The following is a 22,359-nucleotide window of genomic DNA, read 5'->3' as shown; positions in this document are numbered from 1 at the left end:
TATTCACAAACATTAAAATCTTTTTAATTATAAATATCTAATAAACATGATTATAAACCAAGTTTTCATCCAAAACATAATTATAAATATTGTTTCCAAAGCAAAATAAACATAATCCAAAACATAATTAACAATATTGTCTCTAAAACAAAACAAACATAATTTAAAACACTCAATTTTCATCTTCATTCTCTTGTAAGTTGGGTTGGGGGAAGTTGGGTTTTGGTAAAAAAATTGTAAAAATACCCCTTACTAAAAAAATACTAAGCCCGGCGGGGAAGCCCGCCCCGCCCCGCCAAAGCCCGCCAAAACCCACGGTTTAAGCGGTGCGGGTTAAGCGGGCTTTTGCTATTTGGCGGTCCCAATTTTTCAGCCCGGCCCGCCTTTTTTGGCGGGTTACGCGGGCCGGCCCGGCGGGTTTAGGCCCGTTTGTCACCCCTAATAACAAGCCATCAAAGTTCAGTTACCGAATAATTAAAAAAGCTCTAAGGAGCAGTTTCAGTTTTAGAAATATCTATAACCGCTCCAACCACAATAAATTTATATATACAAGTGACCCATTAAGTCACAGGTACGTTATTCACTCTGAATATCATACTTATTACTCACACTAAAATTGACTTGAGTGTCGGGGTCCCTCTTGCAGGTTCTCCACACTGTTCGAACGAGGAAGAAATTCACGGTGCAGCGTACACAACATGATGATAACCTGATCACCGACCCTATAATCTAAAAGACACAAGATCCACCCACACCTCCTACAATAGTAAATACTAATGGTCAATAAATAGCATGCATTTAATTATTTCATGCCTAACTCTTTTTATTTCGTTATCTCTTTATAGTTCAAAACTTCAGATACCATAAGTTCTATATTATAATAATGAAAATTCAAATTACGCTTAAACTATATTAAATATTTCTTATCTTTTCATAATTTACGATCCTAATAAATTAGAATATATAACTTCTTATCATAGTAATAAATATACATGAGAGTATGTAAACAGTACTGTATCTATACTTAATAATAGAAATATTATTGATATGATAGTTTTAGATATATATCTAAATTATCCATTAATACCATATCATCTACTTCATCATTGTAATTACTCATAGTATATCCTTGCCTATAAATACAACGTCCACGTTTAACAAACTTTCAAGTTATACCAATCAAATTATAGCTAATTAATTAAAAAAAAAACCAAAAACTTTTGTAGAAGTTCATAATCAACTACTATCAAAAGTAAAAATGCACTAATCAAACCACCGCCTCTGTCATCTCAGATGTTGCCTTTTCTTTCTTTTATTTTTTTTCAAAAACATTGGTAACTTTTTAGAGCTCATCATCGTTATTTCTAGTCTTTGCATGTTTCAACTTCCGTGTCCCACCAACAATAGGAGTCTTGCACCTATTACCCACAAATCCAAAATACAAAATCATTTATAGACTGTAAATCTAAAGACCAACCACACATCAATATCAACTAACACCTGGAATAAAAACAACCCACATTTCAATTAATAATATTTTAGCAGTATGTATAGATTTAATCTTCAACATCTTAGGCACGCCAAAATATACTCAACTAAAAAATCTACCATTCAGATTGTCATCTTCACCTTCACTACTACGATGATCTACATCTAATACTGACTCGGTTATCAACACCAATATATCGAAAACAGCTCACACAAACTTTTTATATGAGTAAAGGGGAATTATATTCATAAAGTTGGAATTATATTCAAATTTTTTAACCAAATTTAACAATCTTTTATAATATTTTTGAACAAATTTTCATATGATATATACATTATTTTCTACATATTCTAGAAATATTTGCTACTTAATTTTATTTATGCCTTATCTAGTATAATATCACAATATCTGATGATTTTTTATTCTCAATAAATTAAAAATAATTATGATGTCTTTACAAGTAATTTGATTAGTGTAAAAATAAACATGATATAAAATATATCAATTTTTGCTATTATCTATTCTTTGCTTTTATGTTTTTGTACATGATCAATCTACCTTTATATTTGTTATTATCAATTATTAAAAGCTAATCATTTTAGTCGAACTCTTGTTTGAAAGAAATAGAAGCAAAAACTACATTAGCCATTGTTAAAATTTTGATAAAGCTTCAAATCAATGGCATGAACATTACTCACGGTAATGAAAGCATAGATGAAGATTCAAACTTGATTTTCTCTCAACTAAGGTCGACACAATGAGCAAGACCTTATAACGCACTATAAATTTAAAATTCCCCAGTAACATCATCTAGCGGTATGCAGTTTTAGTTTATATGCTACACATTTTCGGTTTTCATATTTACGTAAGAGATGTTGGCTTCTTACGATCAAATAGCAAAATTAATTTCATTATCTTTGATCAAGAATAAAATTCTATAGGATCTAAATAATTTGAATAAGAATAATCTCGTACCTTCAGGATGCTAGTTCAAAAATACTTATCATCTATTTTACTCCTTTAGTAATAGTGAATCTTTCGAACTCATTCGAAATTCATATATTATTTGTCAACACGAGTTCCTGTCTTATTTTTTATTTCAGATTGTTTTAATCTATTCACAACATTTATTCTTATACTAATCGCTCTTTTCCTTCTTATAATATTTTCTAATTAGTTTCAATGAAGCAGCACAAATGCAAATTACTTATTCTTATAGATACAATGAGATATATTTCTTCTCAATTGTTTTAATGTATCCCAAATTTCTCTAGTTATTTTTACATTGATATTGCTAGTAAGTATTATTTTGTTTTTCAATTATATTTTAATTGCTCAATGCTCACACAGTCCTATTTGCATTTTTCCTTCATTAACTTCAATTATTTGTTTCTTAGAGTGATGAAGTTTAACTTCAGCTTTAGTCAATAAATTCAAAATATGTGTTTGCATTGTCACATTTAACTTCTTTTCTAAATTAGAACTGTCTTATATATTACTATATTATGAAATGCTGAGGTCAACATAACAAGGACGAATTTGAAGTCAACTCAGAAATAAGGTGATGAAAAGGACCAGAGAAGTCCTGTAGCGGTGAAGACCACACCTTGGAAATAATGACTATGGTAATAGTCACTCCAAACCCATCAATAGAGAAACCAAATTCTGCCAAATGCTCTAGTAACATTATCTAACATACATAATTTTAACTACATATTTACATTTTCAGTTTCTATGTTTTCGTTAGAAATTTCGAATTAGCACAATTATGCAGGTATTTGATCAAATAAAATCAATCACGCTTTGATTGCTCAGTATTTAATCCATACTATTTTATTCAAGTCTTTTTTCATTTTTTTTCCAATTATTCTGCTCCCCGAACAAAGGGATCCTATTTTAGTTTTAATCGACAAATTCAAAACATGAATTTACAAAACAAAAAAAATCCAAAAATTAACTTGAATGATAATTGAGAGGTGAATAACCTCAACATATAAAATTGATACGTCCTATACTACAGTGAAATAATTCGTAAGCATAACCTACACGCTTATATAATTCTTTTATTTTAATCTTTAATACGACATGGCCTCTTATAAGGTATGGACTAACCTATATACTTAAACCATTTTACCTTAATGTATCTTACCATTTCATATTCTAACCTTGGACATGCTATATTTTGTTGTATATTGTCAATCTGTCTTTCATTGTTGATTGACTTTCTTTAAGTATATCTGATACTATTGTCGAAGTCTTATATACAGGGTAATACAATCATGCCGATGAAAAAAAAGAGCATCAACCGCAGTACCGCCATTTAGATTATAATTAATGAAATATCTGTACTCTTTTATTTTTATTTTTTTTGTCATTTTCATCATTCCTAATTGATCTATAAGTCATCTCATACAAGATAAAACCGTTCCGCCACGAATCTTCAAAATCATATACGAATCTCCGACCGAGATATACTCTCTTGAGTTATAATTTGGTTTTCAAACAAATCACGACTTTTACTCCTTTTTAAAACCTAGTTATACTTCAATTTTCAAACGCAGAAGCTACTAAGCTATCTATCAATTCAAACAAACCGACATCTATAAGTCGGACTCATTTCAAACAACCCGACACCTATGAGTCGGAATAATTTCAAGCAAACCGATCTATAAGTTAGGACAACTCCAAATATCGGCAACATCTATGCTATGCCCAATTTTAAACTGGTCTATTATATCGGTTCACCAATTTTTCAAACAACTCAACAACAATATTGACCTATCAACAATAGTCCTCATTGATTACTACTAGTCATACTTATTGAATATGAAAACCAAGTCAACGTTTACTTGTTTTTCTCATCAATATTTCTATTCCTTATAAGTCAAAAACACTTTTTTTGATCAAATTATTCCAAAGCATCAACTGGCGTATCAACTGCATACAGAACAATTATCATGCAAATCATGCTACTTCTATCAACCTCACTATACGCAAACATCAAAAGCACAAACAGTTTCCAACAAAACCAAATCCAATCATATTTTCATCCATAAAATCTGATTCAATCCAAACAACCCGACATTTATACGTCGGAATAATAACTCTACACAAATTTGCATCTATAAGTCAAAATCAAGTCGATGCATACCAAGAACTTTTTTCAATGAAATATTTTATTCTCCATGACATAAGATTAAACTTGGAGGCTTATCCTCATTATTTAACCATTATTCCTAATCATTCTCAAATTTCTTTTACTTTACCATTCACCTACACCAAATTTCAAGCATGACTATCATTTTTCAACATACAACAAGTTGAGCTTGGGGGCTCCTACTATCCTGATTTCGAGTTATAGATCAAAAGCTCAACCTGTTTAAAGCTAAACAATCCCACAGGTCAAGCTTGGGGGCTATGATCCGTCTGTCACAACTTGGTTTAAAAAACCCATAAACTCGAAAACAAACTAGAGTCAAAATAAACACGTGCCAATCTCAACTCACCACAAAGATCTCTCCGCAAATCTCTAAACAAACCCATAACAAGCCATCAAAATTCAGTTACCGAATAATTAGAAAAGCTCTAAGGAGCAGTTTCAGAAATATCTATAACTGCTCCAACCACAATAAATTTATATATACAAGTGACTCATTAAGTCACAGGTACGTTATTCACTCTGAATATCATCCTTATTACTCACACTAAAACTTACTTGAGTGTCGGAGTCCCTTTTGCAGGTTCTCCACACTGCTCGGACGAGGAAGAAACTCACGGTGCAGCGTACAGGAAAAGGACATCGCCATTACTCCCTCAGCTGCATCCGATCTATACCTCGAAGTCCAGTCCCAGACAGAAACACATACAATGGGAGTTAATTTCAAATTAAAATTAAAGTATCTGATGTTTATTTAAAGCTGTTCACATATATTTATTTTAGAATAGTAAAGGTGTATTCGTGTGATCAGTTTCAAGTATTTTAAATTGTATGTTCGATTCAGTAGGATATCAGATGTTTATTATCCCTGATATCCGGATGGTTATTCTGGATAATATAGGTGTATTGTGTTTGATAAATTAGTAGTATTTTACCCTGGATGTTCATTTTTAACTCATATTGGGCCAAATAAACAGCCCATTATACATATTGTACAGATACTTCATTGGCTCCCTAGCGAGATTCTAATGTTTATTGGCGAAATTAGGGACTATAGTTAACTGTATTAGTAATTTTTTCTTAGTTTTTTTTTTTTTGAGAAAACATGACTTTAAACTGTCATGAGAAACATACAAAATTTAATAAAAAAATATCTAAAATCTAAAAATAATTAAAATCATTTTAAAAATTCTAAAATTTATTTTTAAAATTTCAAAATCTTTATAAAAATTCCTAATAAAAAAATATATCTAAAATTAAAACATCCAAAACTTAACAAAAAAGATATATTTAAAATTATTTTAAAAATTTTAAAACTTATTAACAAAATAAATCATCCAAAAAATATTAGAAAAATAACATCAAAAAATTTAGTAAGAAATATCTAAAACTATTAAAAAATTATCCAAATTTAAAAAAGTACAAATATTCAAAATATAAAAAATCCAAAACTTAAGAAAAAACATAAAAAACTAATAAAAAATATCCAAAACCAAGAAAAAGATGAACAACGACACGGATAAAGCATGGAGTTTGGATGTGACTAGGCACGGTGTCCTTCTTTTTTACTGGCTGTTCCGTCGTGCTTCGCGGTGACGTACGGCATCACCAATGGCGTGCAATGACACTTGGCAGCAGGACGCGTGTGGCATTGTGTTCGCAGAGAAAGGACGCTACACGGGTTTAGGCGGCGCCGGGAGGAGTACTGTGTACGTCCGGAAGCAAGAGAACGCTTTTGTTTACTTGTTTAGTAGACACTATCCAATATAAATAGTGAAAATTATTTTTTTATAATTATTTGCTGGCAAAAGTACGTATTTTAATTTTTAATATATTTGTAAAGCCATGGATTCTGGATTTTTTTAATAATAAAATAAATTCATATTTTTTTTAAACATAATTTTTGGACTTTAATTCTTAAAATACGATTTTTTTTTTGGTATTTAAGCACGTTCGCCGGAGCCTCGGCGAACTCTGTAAAAATTGGCAAGTTTGCCTAACCCTGGTTCGTCTAACCCCAGCGAATTCCACTCAAATTTTTTGAAAAACGCATTTTTAATCCATATCATTGTCTAGAAAATAGTATATAGATCTACAAACAGTATATAAGAATACACAAAAATACACAGACAACAAGCATGACTTCTTCAAGAATTTTTTTAATTATAAATTAAAAAAATGAGCCATATTTAACCAAAAAAAATTTAATTATAAATTTAAAAAATAACTATTTCCCAAAAATAATCCACTTCAAATATATCAGATTGGAAAGTTAACAACGGTAACCATTATCATCGTTTCCAGAGTACATAAGAGTACACAAAAGTACACAAGATAACCATCCTTGTTATTTTTGGAAAATAGTTATTTTTTTAATTTATAATTAAAAAAATTCTTGTTAAATATGGCTTATTCCAATGTACCTATGTATTTTTAGAGCCGATAACAATGATTGTCATTGTTAAATATGACTTATTTTTTTAATTTATAATTAAAAAAATCTTTGAAGAAGTCATGCTTGTTGTTGGTGTATTTTTGTGTATTTCTATATACTGTTTGTAGATCTATATACTATTTTCTAGACAATGATATGAATTAAAAGTGCGTTTTTCAAAAAACTTGAGTGGAGTTCGCCGGGGTTAGGCGAACTCTATAAAATTTATAGAGTTGGCCGAAAAGTTAGGCGAACTTGCTAATTTTTATAGAGTTCGTCGGGGTCCGGCGAACTTGCCAATTTTTATAGAATTTGCCGGAATCCGGTGAACTTGCTTAAATGCTAAAAAAAAAAAAATCGTATTTTTGGAATTAAAGTCCAAAAATCATATTTGGAGAAATATAAATTTTTTTTATTTTATTATTGAAAAAATCCCCCACGGATTCCTTATTCCCACTTTACGTGGGAGTATCATTAGCCAACATTAAAATAATTAAAAAAAGAATCCAATTTTTTTATTTTTGAGAAAACTAGTAATTAGATATGGACCCTCTAATTAATTTTTTTCACATTTTTTTATTTTCTTTAATTTCAAATTCAAGGTAGTGGGGAGACATTTGTTCTACTTGTTGTGATAAGATCTTATGTGGATGCCCATTTCCAATGTTGCTTGGTTTATCAAGGATGACTTCATTTATTGTAGTTTGAAAAATGTCATCATATGCATCTATAAATAGAGGGGTCAATCTATGATACAGATGTTATTTGATACAGATTTACAGATATTCCCTTTTAATGAGTATGAGATGGACACCTGGCTGATTTGTTGCAGGGATTGTCTCCTGCTTTACGTTAGGGGTTGCTGAGCCATACGTTAGGGGTGGCTGAGCCAGAAAGCCAAGGTTTTTTTGTTTGTTTGTGTTTTTTGGACATGGCGTTAGGCCAAAGAATTGACCCAGCGCACACAAATAGAACCCTGCCCGACCCGAAGCACTACCCAGTACCCACGCAGAGACCTGCCCTTCCCTAACAGCCCCAAACCTCCCTTCCTCGCCCTTCCAGCGCTATCTCTGAAGCTTTACATCGTTTGTTGCATGGAGGCAAAATCAGGCACCTGGATCTTCAACCGTGGCCACAATCGGAATCCTCAGGTACTGTCTTCTTGAGGTCACCCATGCCGCGCCTACTCGGAGTCGATCAGTCTGTTGCTCGTGTTCAGCGATGACCATTTGTGCCTCTTCACAATGACTGCGACATCTCGCTAACACGCATGTCATTTCATTCTCCTTGGACTGCGCTTGCCAATGCCTTGAAGAAGCTCCTTCTCCTGCTTCGTGGTGATTCCGAACCTCACCTCCCGTCTTGCCTCCCCACATGCATTAAAGCTGTTGGCGACTTCTTTCTTGGTCCCTCCTCCCCATCCGTATTGATTGAATTATAAGCCGGTGAAATTTTTGAACGGATTCATCTCGTAGCCCGCATTGGCTTCGTGTGGCAGTCGACACTCCCGCTGCAGGCGCATTCGGAAGTTGCTGTTGTTCTGGTTTGGTCCTCGTCGCAGGTATGAATGTCATTGTTTTTGCTCTGTTCGAATTCGTGGTATTCGAAATTGTGTCTTGCTTTAGAGGTGTAGAGCATTGGGTAAATAGAGTTGAATTGAATCTATAAATTTAAACTGAATTTCCCTTTCAAAGTTTCTGGTTTTGAAACTGGCATAAGAGTATGAGTAGCTGCTTTATCCTTCTCTGTAGTTGTCAACTTTACTTTTGTCTTTACAACACCTCCAATGAGAATTTTGTTCTGAATTTCGTTGAACATTTGAAATTGTATCACTAGAATGCCTACTTCTCTCGACTAAACCTTAAGCCATGGTTAGCTGGTAGTAATAGACTCATGGTGACATTAACTTATTTGGCAAAACGTTTTTAGAAGTGGTATTTACATACTAAGTTAGTTACGGAAATCAGTCAATATATATAATCTACAAAAATATGTTGTTTAGCTCATCCTGAATTTTTATTTTGTATTTCAAACTATATTTTTTACCCGTGGTTGATTTTGGTATGTATCTTGTATGGTTGAATAATTTTTCATCCGACACTTGAACTGCAATCTTGTTTAACCAATTTTAACCAATTTTCATTTGCAAGTTTATTTACAGATGGTATTTAATTGAGAGTAAATTAATATTTGGTTAAAGGTGAAGCCGTGAAGGTGCTAGTGAAGTTATGCATTTTCAAGGAATTAGAATCCTTTCTCACGTTAGTTGTAGTTTACTTTATATTAGTGTGCTTGGGTGGGATTGTTATATCTTAAATACCATGGAAATCAAAGAGAATTTAAATGATGTATTTAAGATTTTTTAGATTTTTTACAATTGCTAAGTGTGGCTTAGATTTGTTATCCCTCTTTCTTCAATTATGTTTAACGTTCAAGTATTTCTCCCATAGCGTATATAGTCGTTGTTATGGAATACATGATTTATAGTCATGTACCTAATAAGATTAATAAGCATGCTATCAAGTATATGATTAAATATGAACTGTGAGAACTTCAATTCTGGGCGGATGGGAATTGCAGCAGCACTAATTTTTAGCATGGATTACACATTCCTTTTTAATTCTTTGCCATGGAATTCGTGTCTGTTGTGTATGACGCATGGGCAATGCAATTTTTCGAGTTTGTGTTGTTTATCAAACTGTTGCTGCCTGCTTGACTTATTGTAAAATGTGCTATTCAGAAGATCCAATTTTTTTTCTAGTTTCACCGCAGAAAGTAGAAGTGGTTTTTTGGAAGCATCTCGTTCGGTAACAAGACTAATGCTAGTTGGACTAATGAAAGTTGTCGTATCCTTTTTGAATGGCTGAAATAGCTGCGGTGTCGGAAGACCCCTTGTAATAATTTGTGAGTGTCTGGGATCTTGCAAACATGTCAGGTGAAAAGGGTGGTTACAGAGTGTTTCCCCCAATGGCACAACTGATGAGTCTCTCAAGAATGAGAGTGCAAAATAGTTGACTTTACCCTTTTATGGAATTATCAACTACGTCAGTTATTGTTGTGGTTCTGTGTTTTATTTTTTTTAATGTTTGGATTTCAGCTGAATTGATCACATGAACCATTCATTTAGGTCGAAGAGTTTGGAAAGATAGCAAGAATTGAGGGAACACTCAAACATCAAAATCTTGTTCACGGTCGCCACACTCTGATCTAAGATTGGATACGACTACATGTAAGTTTGTTGCACTTGTTGCTTTCTTCAAGAGTTCACCGGTTACATAATGTGCGTTAAATATGCAGTACTGTTTAATAGGTAGACCTGATTTGTGTTTATTTATTGGAATTGCTGCTGCTTGTTACTGTACATTCGCGCTAAAGTTATTCCGGCATCTCTCCCGTTTAGGACTAGTGATTGCATTAGGTCGAGAAAGCAAGATTGTAGGGTGAGGATCAACTGCTTTAGTTAAAGTTTGGTTTACCTATGTACAAATGCTAAGTCTCTTATAACTTCTTAATTCGTTGCGAGATGTTAATTAAGTCACATCCGTGCTAATGGTTACTTTTTCGCCGACTAAACATTTTCCAGGTGATTGACTTCCTTTGTTATTGAGGATGGATTTGAGCTTCGACTTCAGTGGTGGATATGATGATTCAGATTGGGTTAGTGAAGAAGAGTACTTCGAAGTGTCCTCCTCGAGTGGGGATGATGAGGACGACCCCATCGACAACGACTCCGATGCGGCTGAGATGGGTGATGACCCCCACGCGAGTGGCATCAGTTCAGATTCGAAGACATGTCTGGGTGATGCTCCTTGTTTTAAGTCGACAGAGGATTTCTTAGACAAGGTGTTCACTACCGAGGAAGATTCATATGCGGCATACAAACAGTTTGCCCCCCTAAGGGGGTTTGGTGTAAGGAAGGGTAACGTGGCTCGAATAAATGGTGTTTTGGTCAGACGAGACTTTTTTTGTCACCGTCAAGGTACAAGGCATGAGAAACACTACGATCGTCCAGAAAAGTATGGGATGAGAGGCTGGAGAGTCGCACAGGTTGTTTAGCAAAGTTGAAAATCTACTATGATTTGCAAAACCAGGTTTGGAAAGTCAGGAGGATAGACGACAACCATAACCACCCTCTTGCTACCACCATGTTTACTCATCTTCTTCCAAGTCATCGGAGACTAAGTGAGAGTGATAAGGCTCAAGTGGATAGTCTTAAAAAGTTCGGGATTGCCACTTCGAAAATTATGGCTTACATGGCCGGGCAGTCAGGGGGTTATGGGATGCTTCGTTTTACGAAGAGGGATCTCTACAATTATGTTCACAGCCAAAGAATAGCACAAATAAACGACGGAGACGCGGCAGCAACGATAAGTTATTTGAAAGGCAAAGCCAACGCTGACATGATGACGGTCGCCAGATATACCAAAACAGCAGAAGACAGACTTGGAAGCCTATTCTGGGCTGATGGGCAGATGATGGTAGATTATCGTCTGTTTGGTGACGTGCTTGCATTTGATGCAACATACCGGTCCAACAAGTACAAGAAGCCTCTAGTAGTCTTCTCTGGATCAAATTATCACAGGCAAACCGCAATTTTCGGTTTTGCGTTGCTGGAGGATGAGGAGGTCCATACATATAGGTGGGTGTTGTTGAATATTCTAGATGTCATGGATAATAAGAAGCCTGCCGTTGTGGTCACCGACGGGGATAAAGCAATGCGAGCAGCCATTGCGGATGTGCTGCCTTCAGCCAGGCATCGCCTCTGTGGGTGGCACCTGGAGAAAAACTGTGTCCTTAGGGTAAAAGAACCTGAATTTCGAAAGGTGTTCAAGAAGGCAGTTTACGCAAACTTCGATGTTGCGGAGTTTGAGGAGTATTGAAGAACGGCTGTAGAAAGTCTAGGGTTAATGAACAACAGCTGGGTTAAAGGCACCTATGATTTAAGAGAGAGTTGGGCAACAGCATATCTACGAGGAACTTTTTGTGCAGGGTATAGGACAACTTCGAGGTGTGAGGGAATAAATGCATTCATCAAAGGGTTTCTTAAGTCGACAAATAGCCTTTTGGAATTGGTTCACAGCTTGGACAGGGTGGTTAAAGATTATCGCAACAATGAGGTCACGGCCCAATTTTATTCGTCGTATTACACGCCCGTACTGACGACCGGTCTTGATAAGATAGAGTTGTTTGCCTCGAAGTTATACACCAGGGCAGTCTTCAAGGAGGTTAGAAAACAAATAAAAGGGGTTGGAAGTTTATTGTTTTTGGAGAAAGACAGCATAAGCACGACATCCGTCTACAAGTTCTCAAGCATAGGGAACCGTCGTAGGATCCGCAAGGTGCTTTATGATCCGAGTGAGCCGAAGATTGAATGTGATTCTATGATGTGGAACAGCGAAGGTATTCCTTGCTGCCACATATTTTGCGTGATGAAATATGAGGGTTTGGAAGAAATCCCACCAGGTTTGATACTGAGGCGGTGGTGTATTGATGCCAAAGAATGGACGGCATCATCAACAGAAGAGACAGCGAGGCAGGGCAGTCGATTACTACGGTATGGCGCGTTGTGTAGTGCAATGACGGTTGTTGCCAAACTGGCTTCCAATGATGCAGCTAACTTCGCGGTAGCTAGGGATGCAATATCCTCTTTGGCACAACGACTTCAGGTGCGAAGAGGAAACACGGTACACCGTGAGGCTGACATGAGGCAATAGGATGTTGTGAAGGAACCTTCGGTAGCAAAGATAAAGGGGGCTCCTAAGCGCCGCAGGGAAACGTGATCCTCCACACAGATCGAGGTTGGTCGGAAGAGGCGTTGCTGCACTTCTTGTGGGCTTCCAGGTCACACTAAGAGGACGTGCTTGTCCGAAAGGGAGATGAGCCAAGTCGGTGACCCAGAGGGGATATCAGCCACGGTCGGGCATTCATCCTCGAGAGAGCTCAGTGCGTATCCTAGAGAAACTACTTCTTCCAAGGTATATTTCCTAATTTCGGTTATTTTTTACATGTGACTTAGCTATGGATTGTGACATGGTGATCGTTTAGTGAAATTAACAATGCTTTCACACACAATGAAAGAGTTTACTTTAGTTTATAGTAAGTAGTTATTCTGTCTGTACGATATGTGTTACTACCTAGTGTCTCATCCCATCCCAAATATAAGTTCCGTAATAGAGAGTCAGCGTATCACAATCAGCAGAGTATCCATCTGTCATTCCTTTCTGTGTGTACAAAGGATCCCATGTTCGTGGAACTATAATAGGGGAAAATTAGTGAATTAGCTGGGCATTTACCATGTATGGTTTTCATGAGTTCTTCGTGTTTTCTTATAATGTTCCTTTGGGAAATCAATTATGAGTTTTTTAGTTTCTGGGTGTATACGTAAATTAAATTATCAGATTCGGATGAAGTGGTATTTCCGTTTGATGGGATTTAAAACCAGTGTGTGTTTTGACATCCTAAAATGCCGTCTTTATTAAGGGTGATTGAGTAGTTTCATCCAATTTTCTTCCACGGATGTACCTTTTATGGTTAAGACAACAATTTTTTAACTTTTTTGTCATGATCTTATTCCGTGATTACTGTTGAAGGAGGAGTTATAATTTTCTGGTCCGGCTGTATCGAAGATTGAGTGATGTCTCTTGTGTGTATTAACTTTAGGGGTAATTAATGTAACACTTTCAGGCAGAAGGTTTTTACAGGCATCTTCAATATAGTTTGTACTGTACATGTGGCATATACATAGTCATTATGTATTCGGAGGGGTACGGTTTCACATAGAACTTTGCTTATATTTTTTCAATTGGTTATTGCAACTCCAAATATAATTTATTCTTCGAATTCCCTTTGTTAAGCATAATTTGTTCATTTGGTTTGCAGGCTGCAGAAGGCTACTCTGGACCGGGTATTCCTAGAGGTTCGGGCTCCTACATACCAAGTCCTGCCGAAGCAAGCGCAACCCAGTCGTACCTACCCCAGATGAACCCACGGGGCGGTGGTGGCAACTTTTTCCTTGGGGGCCAGCACATACAACAATTCTTTGCCGCTCCAAGCTACTCCACACACCATGGGGCCCTTCCTACCCAAGCACCCGCAATGGTGACCTCACCCGAACAAGCTCCCATTTTAAACCCGACGGAATTTAAAATTCCTAGTTTCGATGCCTTCCAAGCAGTGGTTGCTTGAGGTATGCATCTTCCGTAAGTTTCTTCATTGAGTACTAACACAAATCTTGTTGTACCGCTTTAACGGACAACATATACTATCAATGTTATCGCTCATTTCAGAAAGCAATGGGCAGGGCATCGTCCCCCAACAGGACAGCACATTGAATTTCAAAACACCATTAGCAGTAGTTTACAGGGGACTACGTAGAATGGAGGCAGGTTAAACGACGCAGGTTGCGACGAGGTGCTTGTCTCCCACCATAATCCTAATAAATTCTTAGGTAGCAAAGGAATGGTTGACCCTCCAAGGGACAACGTGCGTTAGGCGTCGGTTCATCGTGTGGCGTTGTATACTTGGACATATATTTTATGCACTGTAATGGAGGTTGTTATTCTTTTAGTGCTCTCATTGTCAATATGAGTCTTCTGTGGCGCCCTTCTTATGAAATTAGGGATGGCAAAAAACCCCGGCGGGGCGGGTATCCGCAGGGATTTACCCGCCAGGGGCAGATATGGGGGACTTTTTGAACCCACGGGGACGGGGGACGGGGACCCGTTTATTATATGGGGCGGGGGCGGGGATAGTGGTACCCGCCCCGTGGGGATCCGTTTAATCCCCATTTATGTGAAAATACTAAAACGCCCCTATTATATATATATAAAATATGAGAGTTGAAGAACCCTAGCCGTCATTCACACTGCGTTACGCTCCTCTCTTCTGTCCTCTCTTCGACTCTATCTCTCTCAAACCGTTTCCTCTCATGAATTCATCACCGCCGACCGCCACCGCCACCTCCTACCGCTGAGCCCCTCACCAACAACGCTCAGATCCTCTCCTCTCAGTCTCGACGTCACAACATCAGTGAGTCGTCGCCGTTAGAGCGTCCAAGCCTCTGCGCCACTTCTCATTCTTCGTCGTCTTCGCCGTTGGAGTGTTCGAGCCTCTACGTCGCTTCTCAGCCATCGCCGATCTTCACCGATATCCGACCCTCTTTTCTTTCTTCTGATAGGTAGCTTCTATGAACTCTGAATTTCTTTTTTTACTTTGATTTGAAGTATTTGTGATTCTGATTTTGTTCTGAAGCATCAGAAATTTTTAGTTTGTGATTTTTAGTTTGTGATTTGAAGCATCAGAAATTTATGTTTTTTATTCTGATTATGAGTTAGGTTAACTATAATTTATGTTTTTTATTCTAATTTTGATTTTTATGATTTATGTGATGCTTTGTTAATTCTGTGATTTATATAATTTTATGTGTTTATGTTACAATTTTTTATTTTGATTATGATTTACATAATTTATGTGATTGTGTTCTAATTTCTTTGATTTAGGTTAATTATGATTTATGTTTTTTTATTCCGCTTCTGATTTGCATGACTTATGTTTGTGATTTCTGTAATTTATGTATGTAGGATTCAAGTAAATCAGAATCCACATCACTACCATTACAACTATTACAAGATGAAGAAGGCTTAAGAATTACTGAAAATTATGTTTCTATGATGTGATAAATTATGTTTGGTTGTTTATGGATTATGTATATGTTATTATGTTTGGCTGATTTTGAATGTAATTTGGGATTATCTTTATTTTCTATTTTTTTCAATTTTTTTTATTTTTCTTGATTTTTATTATTTTTTACAGAACTCCGCGGATATCCGCGGAGACCCCGGTCCCCGGCGGATACGGGGTCCCCGTTACCCGTAGCGGGGACGGGGCGGGGACGGGGACAGGTTTTGGAGGCGAGGGACGGGGGGCGGGGGGCATGTCCCCGCCCCCATGGGGACCCGTTGGCATCCCTATATGAAATGTTGTATACGGTTGGGTTGTGTTAATTTAAACTTATATGAATGTTATACTTAAAAGTTTAACTATAAGATGATGTAAATGATGATGAATTGTGGCTAGCCTTTTCGTTGTAGATATTGGCAGGTTGATTGTTAAGATAGAGGAATGGTGAAAGATTTTATAATTGGCAGGTTTATTGTCACTATTTTTTTATATTTTTTTTATTAATAGCATGAATATTTTTGTTTAGAATTATTGTATGTTCACTTATCTATGTCATCGTATTTTTTTAATAGAATTTTTAGTCTTCGTTGTTCATGATTTTTTTTAATTACTTTTATTAATACGTATTTTCTGTATCTCTTTATTTTTGTAAATGACTTTGTAAATTTTTTACTATGTATTCTTAAATTGTATATTTTTTATTTATTATTATTAATTTTGACAATGTAATTTTTATTAAAAAGATATAGTTAAATACCATAAAGAGTTCTAAAGGAGAGTTTTAACAAATTATCACAAAAGGGTACTGATTCTCAAAACATAACGTTAATTCTTTTCAAAAGTGATTATAGGTTAAGAAAGTGTAAAAATATTATATATTTGAATGCTATAAATTCATGTTTCCTTTAGTAATTTTTGTGTAACCGTAATTTTGAATAATGTGATCCGAAGAACATTCTTTCTGTTATAATCCATTTTGAGAAAAAAAATCTCAATCATAAATCATGTTAACATCAACTCATTTTTAGTCATAATTAAAGGATATGAATGATGGCAGCTAAAGCAACCACAATTGATGCGCAAGAGGTGTATCGAAAGATTACACCATTTGTTGGTATTTACAGGTTACTTCACTTGCAACAAAAGCGTAGTATACATGTTAGACCTAAGAACAGCTACAGTATTTTCAAAAAAAATATACATGCATCACCTTTCTATTGAGAAACCCCAACGTCTCTTCATCCAGGGATATTGTGCAAGGTGGTCCAAAAAATGATTCGTATAAACCAATTCTCTAATACAGCATGACAATCCTACTATGGTTAAAATGGCGTACAGTTTCCAACCTGGATACTGGTTTCAGGCCGGCCGACTTGTTACCGGCATCCAGGTTGGATACTGCTCTACGTGTAATCAAGTTCAATTGTCCACGTAGTCCCTCGCGGGTTACTGCGGCACTAGACTATTGGTCAAAATTAAAATTAACAAAGCTGATGCGCAAGTCAGCATCTACCTCCATCTTGTCCATCACTAAGTCGACAATGCCATACGCGAAGCAGTCACTAAAAAATTTTCTCCAAAAGTGGAACCAAAATCAGCGTAACATGTCTTTCCCAACCTAACTGTATCACTCACGTCCATGTCGTGAAGACCCAGCCTTCTTTCTCCAGTAACACATCGCCTTTTCCACGACGTCGATGGCCTTAGCATTGTGTGACCTCAAGACAAGGTCAAGGGCTATTCGCATCTGAGTAAGATCGTTCACTGCCTGCAAGTCATTCAACCTCAACTTATAAATTCTTGGATACACATTCCAGTTCTATAAGTGATTTATCACTATCAGAAAAATGACAGTAAAGTCATATGTGTGTATGAATTGAGTATTGTAACATTGTGTATAGCCCACAGAGCGCCCCTAATCATCAATTGTAAGACCCAGACACCACAATCCATCCTGTTACATGTCACGCACAAAGTCAATTATTGTTTCACACATGAAGATAGACAGTTTAAAGGTACTATCAACGCACAGTATTAACCAATTATTAAAAGAAAACATGAAGACGAGATGAATAGGGTGTTGTAGTTTGAGTGACAACTCACGATAGCCGATGCTGCTGAGGCACGACAGGCTCTTCAAAGTCATACGAAGAAAATCGAGGTCGTTCAGCTGTGCACTTGGACAGCCACTTGGGTCCAATAGTCAGCGACTCCAAGTGCAGTGCCTGATTAAAGAAACGTATCAGTCAAAAGCATTTCCAGAAATTATTGAAACGTAGACAAACCCTAAGTGGGCATGGCAAGCTAATGAATAGACTTTTTTCACAGGATAGTAAACTACAAACTTCCGTCCACCCCAGAGATGGTGAGGTACTCAAGTGGGACGCTATTTATTAATGCTGCAAATTTTCACTTGTATCAAAAATGCACATTTGTCATTGAATACTTTACCAACACATACTACCCGACAAGATTATGCATGATAGTATCGTCTCCTCGTAATAATGGTAACAAGACCTGTCCCATGTATAATTTGGTACGTAGTTAAGAACTAGGATAGCTTTTATTCGAATAACATGCAAACAACTTATTGGATGTTGAAAGACAGTACATATTTCATTAATGTGGGTGACAATAGAATACAAATGTAACGAGGCAAAAATTTAACTGCACCGAAAATTCAAAATTGCATATATGTTCACTGCAAATATGAATAAAAGTTTCGTCACGAGGTACATGTGAATACCATAAATTAGGCGTGTCGAACATGACTAAACTTACCACTTGCGTCATCGCATTTTTTCTACACTCCGTTTCTGTTGAACACTTGAACGAGTCGAAGTACATCAGCTTCTTCCGTCGTACGTCCACCACCATCAAATACCAATATTCGTCCGTCCACATCGGTTGGAAAATCTGCAAGGCCCAACTCGGGCACGAAGGTCGATCAGTTGTAGGGACTTATCGCTTCATCATTCAGATTTTCTAACACAGAAGGAAAACCTATACAAACCTCAGTAACCTTGTCAACCTTGCACCTCATATGCTTGCATACGACGGCGTCCAAGTTAGCCTGTGTTAGACGTGTCCCTTGTATGGCATCTTGCTGCAGTATAACATGGCAGTCACCTATACGGTTATGACAAACATGTCTGAATCATGTAATCTTAGAGTAGATGTTAATATGAAATAACTAGAGTTCAGATGGACTCGCCCCTACCAAAGTGGTCACTCACCATGATCATTGTCAGCATGAACCACTGGTGACTACTGGACGTCTTCGACAACATCGTTGCCACGACAGTAATAACCTGGAAATTCAAAACTAAGATTAATGTTGTTCGATTTGGAAACCAAGGCCGAATGAGCTTGGACAAATGAGGAATAATGGTATCAATAAATACACAACACTCACATCATCCATGACTCTTTCATTTGGGCCAAGCGTTAGTAATGCAGTTCTGTCCGCAATGCAGTGACCGACGTCAGCCAGAACTTCACTGGAGACAACAGTCATAATCAGGTCATGAAAATTTACATGAACCGCATTTCAATAATTAGAAAATAAAAATAAGTAAATAGCAGGCAGAGATTTACGTTGCTGTTGCCTTAAAAAAAGATTCTAATGCGTTACTAGGTAAGGATTAGCATTAATGAGTTAATCGAATAATGTTTCCAACGATATGTATCTGTTAACAACAATTTAATTAGAGGCCTAAACACGAAACATGAACATCTCCGTAATTATCAAAAATACTAACAGTAAATTAGAGTTTGCCACGTGACAGCTCCTTCAGGCATTCGTATATTCCTTATTGCTCTAGTTAAATTTTATGTGACCTAATCACCTTTCACACCATATGGTTATATAATGCTTCTACAAAGTGAATACATTTGTCCAGCCTATGCACACATATTAATGGGCTACGTTCAAGGAAGTATATTATTGGGACCACCGAATGTGATAGTTATATGATTTTTCCTGCAACTCTAAAGTCGACATGAGTAATTGAGAAACATGTACCAATCTACGTAAACCCACCGTAAGGTAACTAATTCATAGACAAACTATTATCAATAAAATGCTTCTCGAGACGCATCGTACACTATCCAGAATATAACATCAATGAAAATGACATTAGACATAAGTACACCAGACCAGAAATATACATTTTCGGAAGATCTTTACTAAAGATGTACGCGGCAACAGCGAGCTCAACCTCGGCGAGATCCATGCTCTGGGTTGGTACGAAGGACAGATTGAAAGTCTGCTTGTATACAACAAAATATCACAAACAATCTATTCTCGGGTGCCTAGCGGCGGCATATGCTGAGTAAACCAAAAACGGGACCTTACCTTTGGGATCTTCTCGGTAGTCATCAATAACAGATCTGACTCATGGACCACTCCGTCGCTACCAACCGGGGCAAGATAATTATAGTGCCTCTGAAGGGAGGTAGTGCATCGTGGTGACTTGCTGCGTTGACGTCGACGCCGTCGAATCTCCCGACCGCGTTCACTAGACAGATCGACCTGGTAGGATAAGCATTCTCCGCAACAACAGTCATGGTGAACAATACAGTGAGGTTAATGAAGTAATTAATGATTTACGGTTTTAGGCTATTACCAACTTAGGGGGCTTCTTTCGTTGTGTCTTTTCTTGACCATTTCGTGGATTACGTTGGGCTCTCTTTGACCTCTTCGATCTGAAAGGCATATGGTCCATGCTGAACTTTACATCCAACGACGGGGCATACGTCGGGTCATCATGTTGCGAAGGGCCCTCTCCTGAGCGTGAGCCTCATCGTTTGCAATACCCTCCATTTGTAGCCGCCGCTTTGACCGGATGGCATTCTCACACGAGCACCTCATTCCGTTTCCCCGATCCCACTCATGGTGCGTTTTCTGCATTTCTGCCAACAAGGTCAATGCCTTTTTGAAATCTGCCATAACTGCATTATGCTGGCTAATGCATTCCGTCAATCGTCGAATTTCTTTATTCAACCCGGACACGCTGGTGACAACACTGAGTGCAATTGGGTTGCAGTCCTGTTACGAGAACAATTTAGGTACACAAAAATTTCAGACAAGCTCATTCAGTAGGTTGAATAAACTCACGAACTAGTTACATGACGGCACAACATGTGAATACTTACATTTGCAACCGCCGCGCATGAAGATCCAGTACCGGCAGTGACTTCGCTTGCATGAACATTGCTTTGCCGAGGTAAGCTGCATACAGACATGGTTGTCAATCGCAAGAGTATATTCAAAGTGAAAAGAGGTACACATGGGGAAGCACAACTGGGAATTAGGATATGTCACTAACCTATTTGAATTTGGGGGGGGGGGTTTGTTCGTCTGGCACAGGAACGCGTTGATTCAGACGTAGCCCGTGATCTAAGTTGGATGGTCACCGGTGGTTTGGACAACTCAAACCTGGACGTCACCCTTCCTTTGGTGGTGCTTCTAGGACGCCTGCGAAAACAATAGTAGGTGTTAGTCAACTCTCTATTCTGTATATACTCTCAGGCGATTGGGCTTAACTATGAACCAAATTTAATGGCATGTAAAACTTCTTACTGTTTCACTTACCATGCTCATAACATGGGCCATTAGTAGTTACACGTTCAGTTCAACGTATAAGCCAAACAATTTTCCCTTTTTTATGAGGCCCAACTGTGTGACTATCTTTTAGGTCTGTACATGCAGAATAAAAAATAGTGTTAAGTAGACCAGAAACAGCTTGTCTTTGTTGGGCTTCAGGAAAGTTGTTTTTAATTTTTAAATTTTTTTTGGACTTCCAACGATAGAGGGGCGGAAAAATATGTTGGGATTATTCCCGAAATAAAACCAACAAAGTTTTCTGTACCGGTCCATAGGAAAAAAAAACTAATGTGAAGCGAAGCACGAAATGTGCCTCCGTCATGGCCTACCGGGGGTTCAAAGGCACCGCATCAGACGGCGGTGGAGGCACCGTGGTCAACACTGAGGACAATCTAACATGCATCAACAGAACCGTGTACAGGACATTGTAACATGCGTCAACACAATCCACTTTACGTTAATGTGTAAGAATACTAAATTCCACAGACTAACCTCCGTGAAGAAGAATTTGAATATTCACCCCCTTTTGATGATGCCGTTGTGTGGTATGAATCGGCATCTTCCCGATGCGACGACATGACGCCTCGACAAATGGCTTTGGGAAGTAGAGGCAACCCTCGAATGTTAGGCTACAAAGAGTCGCTGATTATACAACTGATTGTGACCTTCTAATGAAAAAGTTTGTTGACTAAGCCGCGTTGCCATTCTCGTTATCTTCGTCGGTTAATGACAGCCATGTCCTTCCAAACACGGGAAAAATTTGCACACCCACGGGATATCCCGAACAACGAACAGGTATGTTGGCGATTCACCTGGTTAATTGAGTTTTTAGTGGTTTGTGCTGCTAGATGAATGTCACTATACGGTCTTGCATCACATGTGTTGAATACAAGTATGGCCGGACAGTCCACCCGTGATGGACCTATACTATCCCTGAAACATAGTTCTCCATTTCCATCAGGCAGCCCCTTTTTCCATCGAAACCCCAAGTG

At 37.3% G+C, this 22,359-nt stretch overlaps 2 protein-coding genes across 3 annotated transcripts; one reads left to right on the top strand and one right to left on the bottom strand.

Annotated features, from left to right (window-relative positions):
- The first annotated feature begins 10,689 nt into the window (after window positions 1-10,689).
- LOC112786457 (protein FAR1-RELATED SEQUENCE 5-like) lies at window positions 10,690-11,960 on the top strand. Its single transcript, XM_025829832.1, has 2 exons — window positions 10,690-11,028; window positions 11,172-11,960. The coding sequence occupies exons 1-2, from the start codon at window positions 10,690-10,692 to the stop codon at window positions 11,958-11,960; spliced, it is 1,128 nt and encodes a 375-aa protein (XP_025685617.1).
- Window positions 11,961-16,893: 4,933 nt separating this feature from the next.
- On the bottom strand, window positions 16,894-21,248 carry LOC112786681 (uncharacterized). Of its 2 annotated transcripts, XM_025830051.3 has the most exons (10): window positions 21,090-21,248; window positions 20,917-20,992; window positions 20,388-20,809; window positions 20,117-20,293; window positions 19,930-20,027; window positions 19,175-19,259; window positions 18,996-19,070; window positions 18,541-18,888; window positions 17,863-17,984; window positions 16,894-17,713 (listed from the first exon to the last, which is right to left on the bottom strand). In XM_025830051.3, exons 3-8 carry the CDS (start codon window positions 20,484-20,486, stop codon window positions 18,838-18,840), a joined length of 585 nt encoding a protein of 194 aa, XP_025685836.1. In that variant the 5' UTR covers window positions 20,487-20,809; window positions 20,917-20,992; window positions 21,090-21,248; the 3' UTR covers window positions 16,894-17,713; window positions 17,863-17,984; window positions 18,541-18,837. The 2 variants fall into 2 exon arrangements, with proteins under 2 accessions (XP_025685836.1, XP_029151914.2); XM_029296081.2 differs by lacking the exons at window positions 16,894-17,713; window positions 17,863-17,984; window positions 20,388-20,809; window positions 20,917-20,992; window positions 21,090-21,248 and having other exon boundaries at window positions 18,541-18,675; window positions 18,773-18,888; window positions 20,117-20,280.
- Between the last annotated feature and the right edge of the window lie 1,111 nt (window positions 21,249-22,359).

This window comes from Arachis hypogaea, chromosome 20 (genome assembly GCF_003086295.3).
Source record: "Arachis hypogaea cultivar Tifrunner chromosome 20, arahy.Tifrunner.gnm2.J5K5, whole genome shotgun sequence".
NCBI lineage: Eukaryota > Viridiplantae > Streptophyta > Magnoliopsida > Fabales > Fabaceae > Arachis > Arachis hypogaea.
This window is presented reverse-complemented; position numbering and strand designations above follow the sequence as displayed.

Coding starts and splice junctions, on each gene's coding strand:
- LOC112786457 (XM_025829832.1), top strand. CDS start 10,690: ATGGATTTGAGCTTCGACTTCAGTGGTGGATATGATGATTCAGATTGG. Junction 11,029..11,171: donor CTCGAATAAATGGTGTTTTG/GTCAGACGAGAC, acceptor TTGCAAAACCAG/GTTTGGAAAGTCAGGAGGAT.
- LOC112786681 (XM_025830051.3), bottom strand. CDS start 20,486: ATGGACCATATGCCTTTCAGATCGAAGAGGTCAAAGAGAGCCCAACGT. Junction 19,260..19,929: donor AGTAAAGATCTTCCGAAAAT/GTATATTTCTGG, acceptor TGTTGTCTCCAG/TGAAGTTCTGGCTGACGTCG. Junction 19,071..19,174: donor ATGAAAGAGTCATGGATGAT/GTGAGTGTTGTG, acceptor TTGAATTTCCAG/GTTATTACTGTCGTGGCAAC.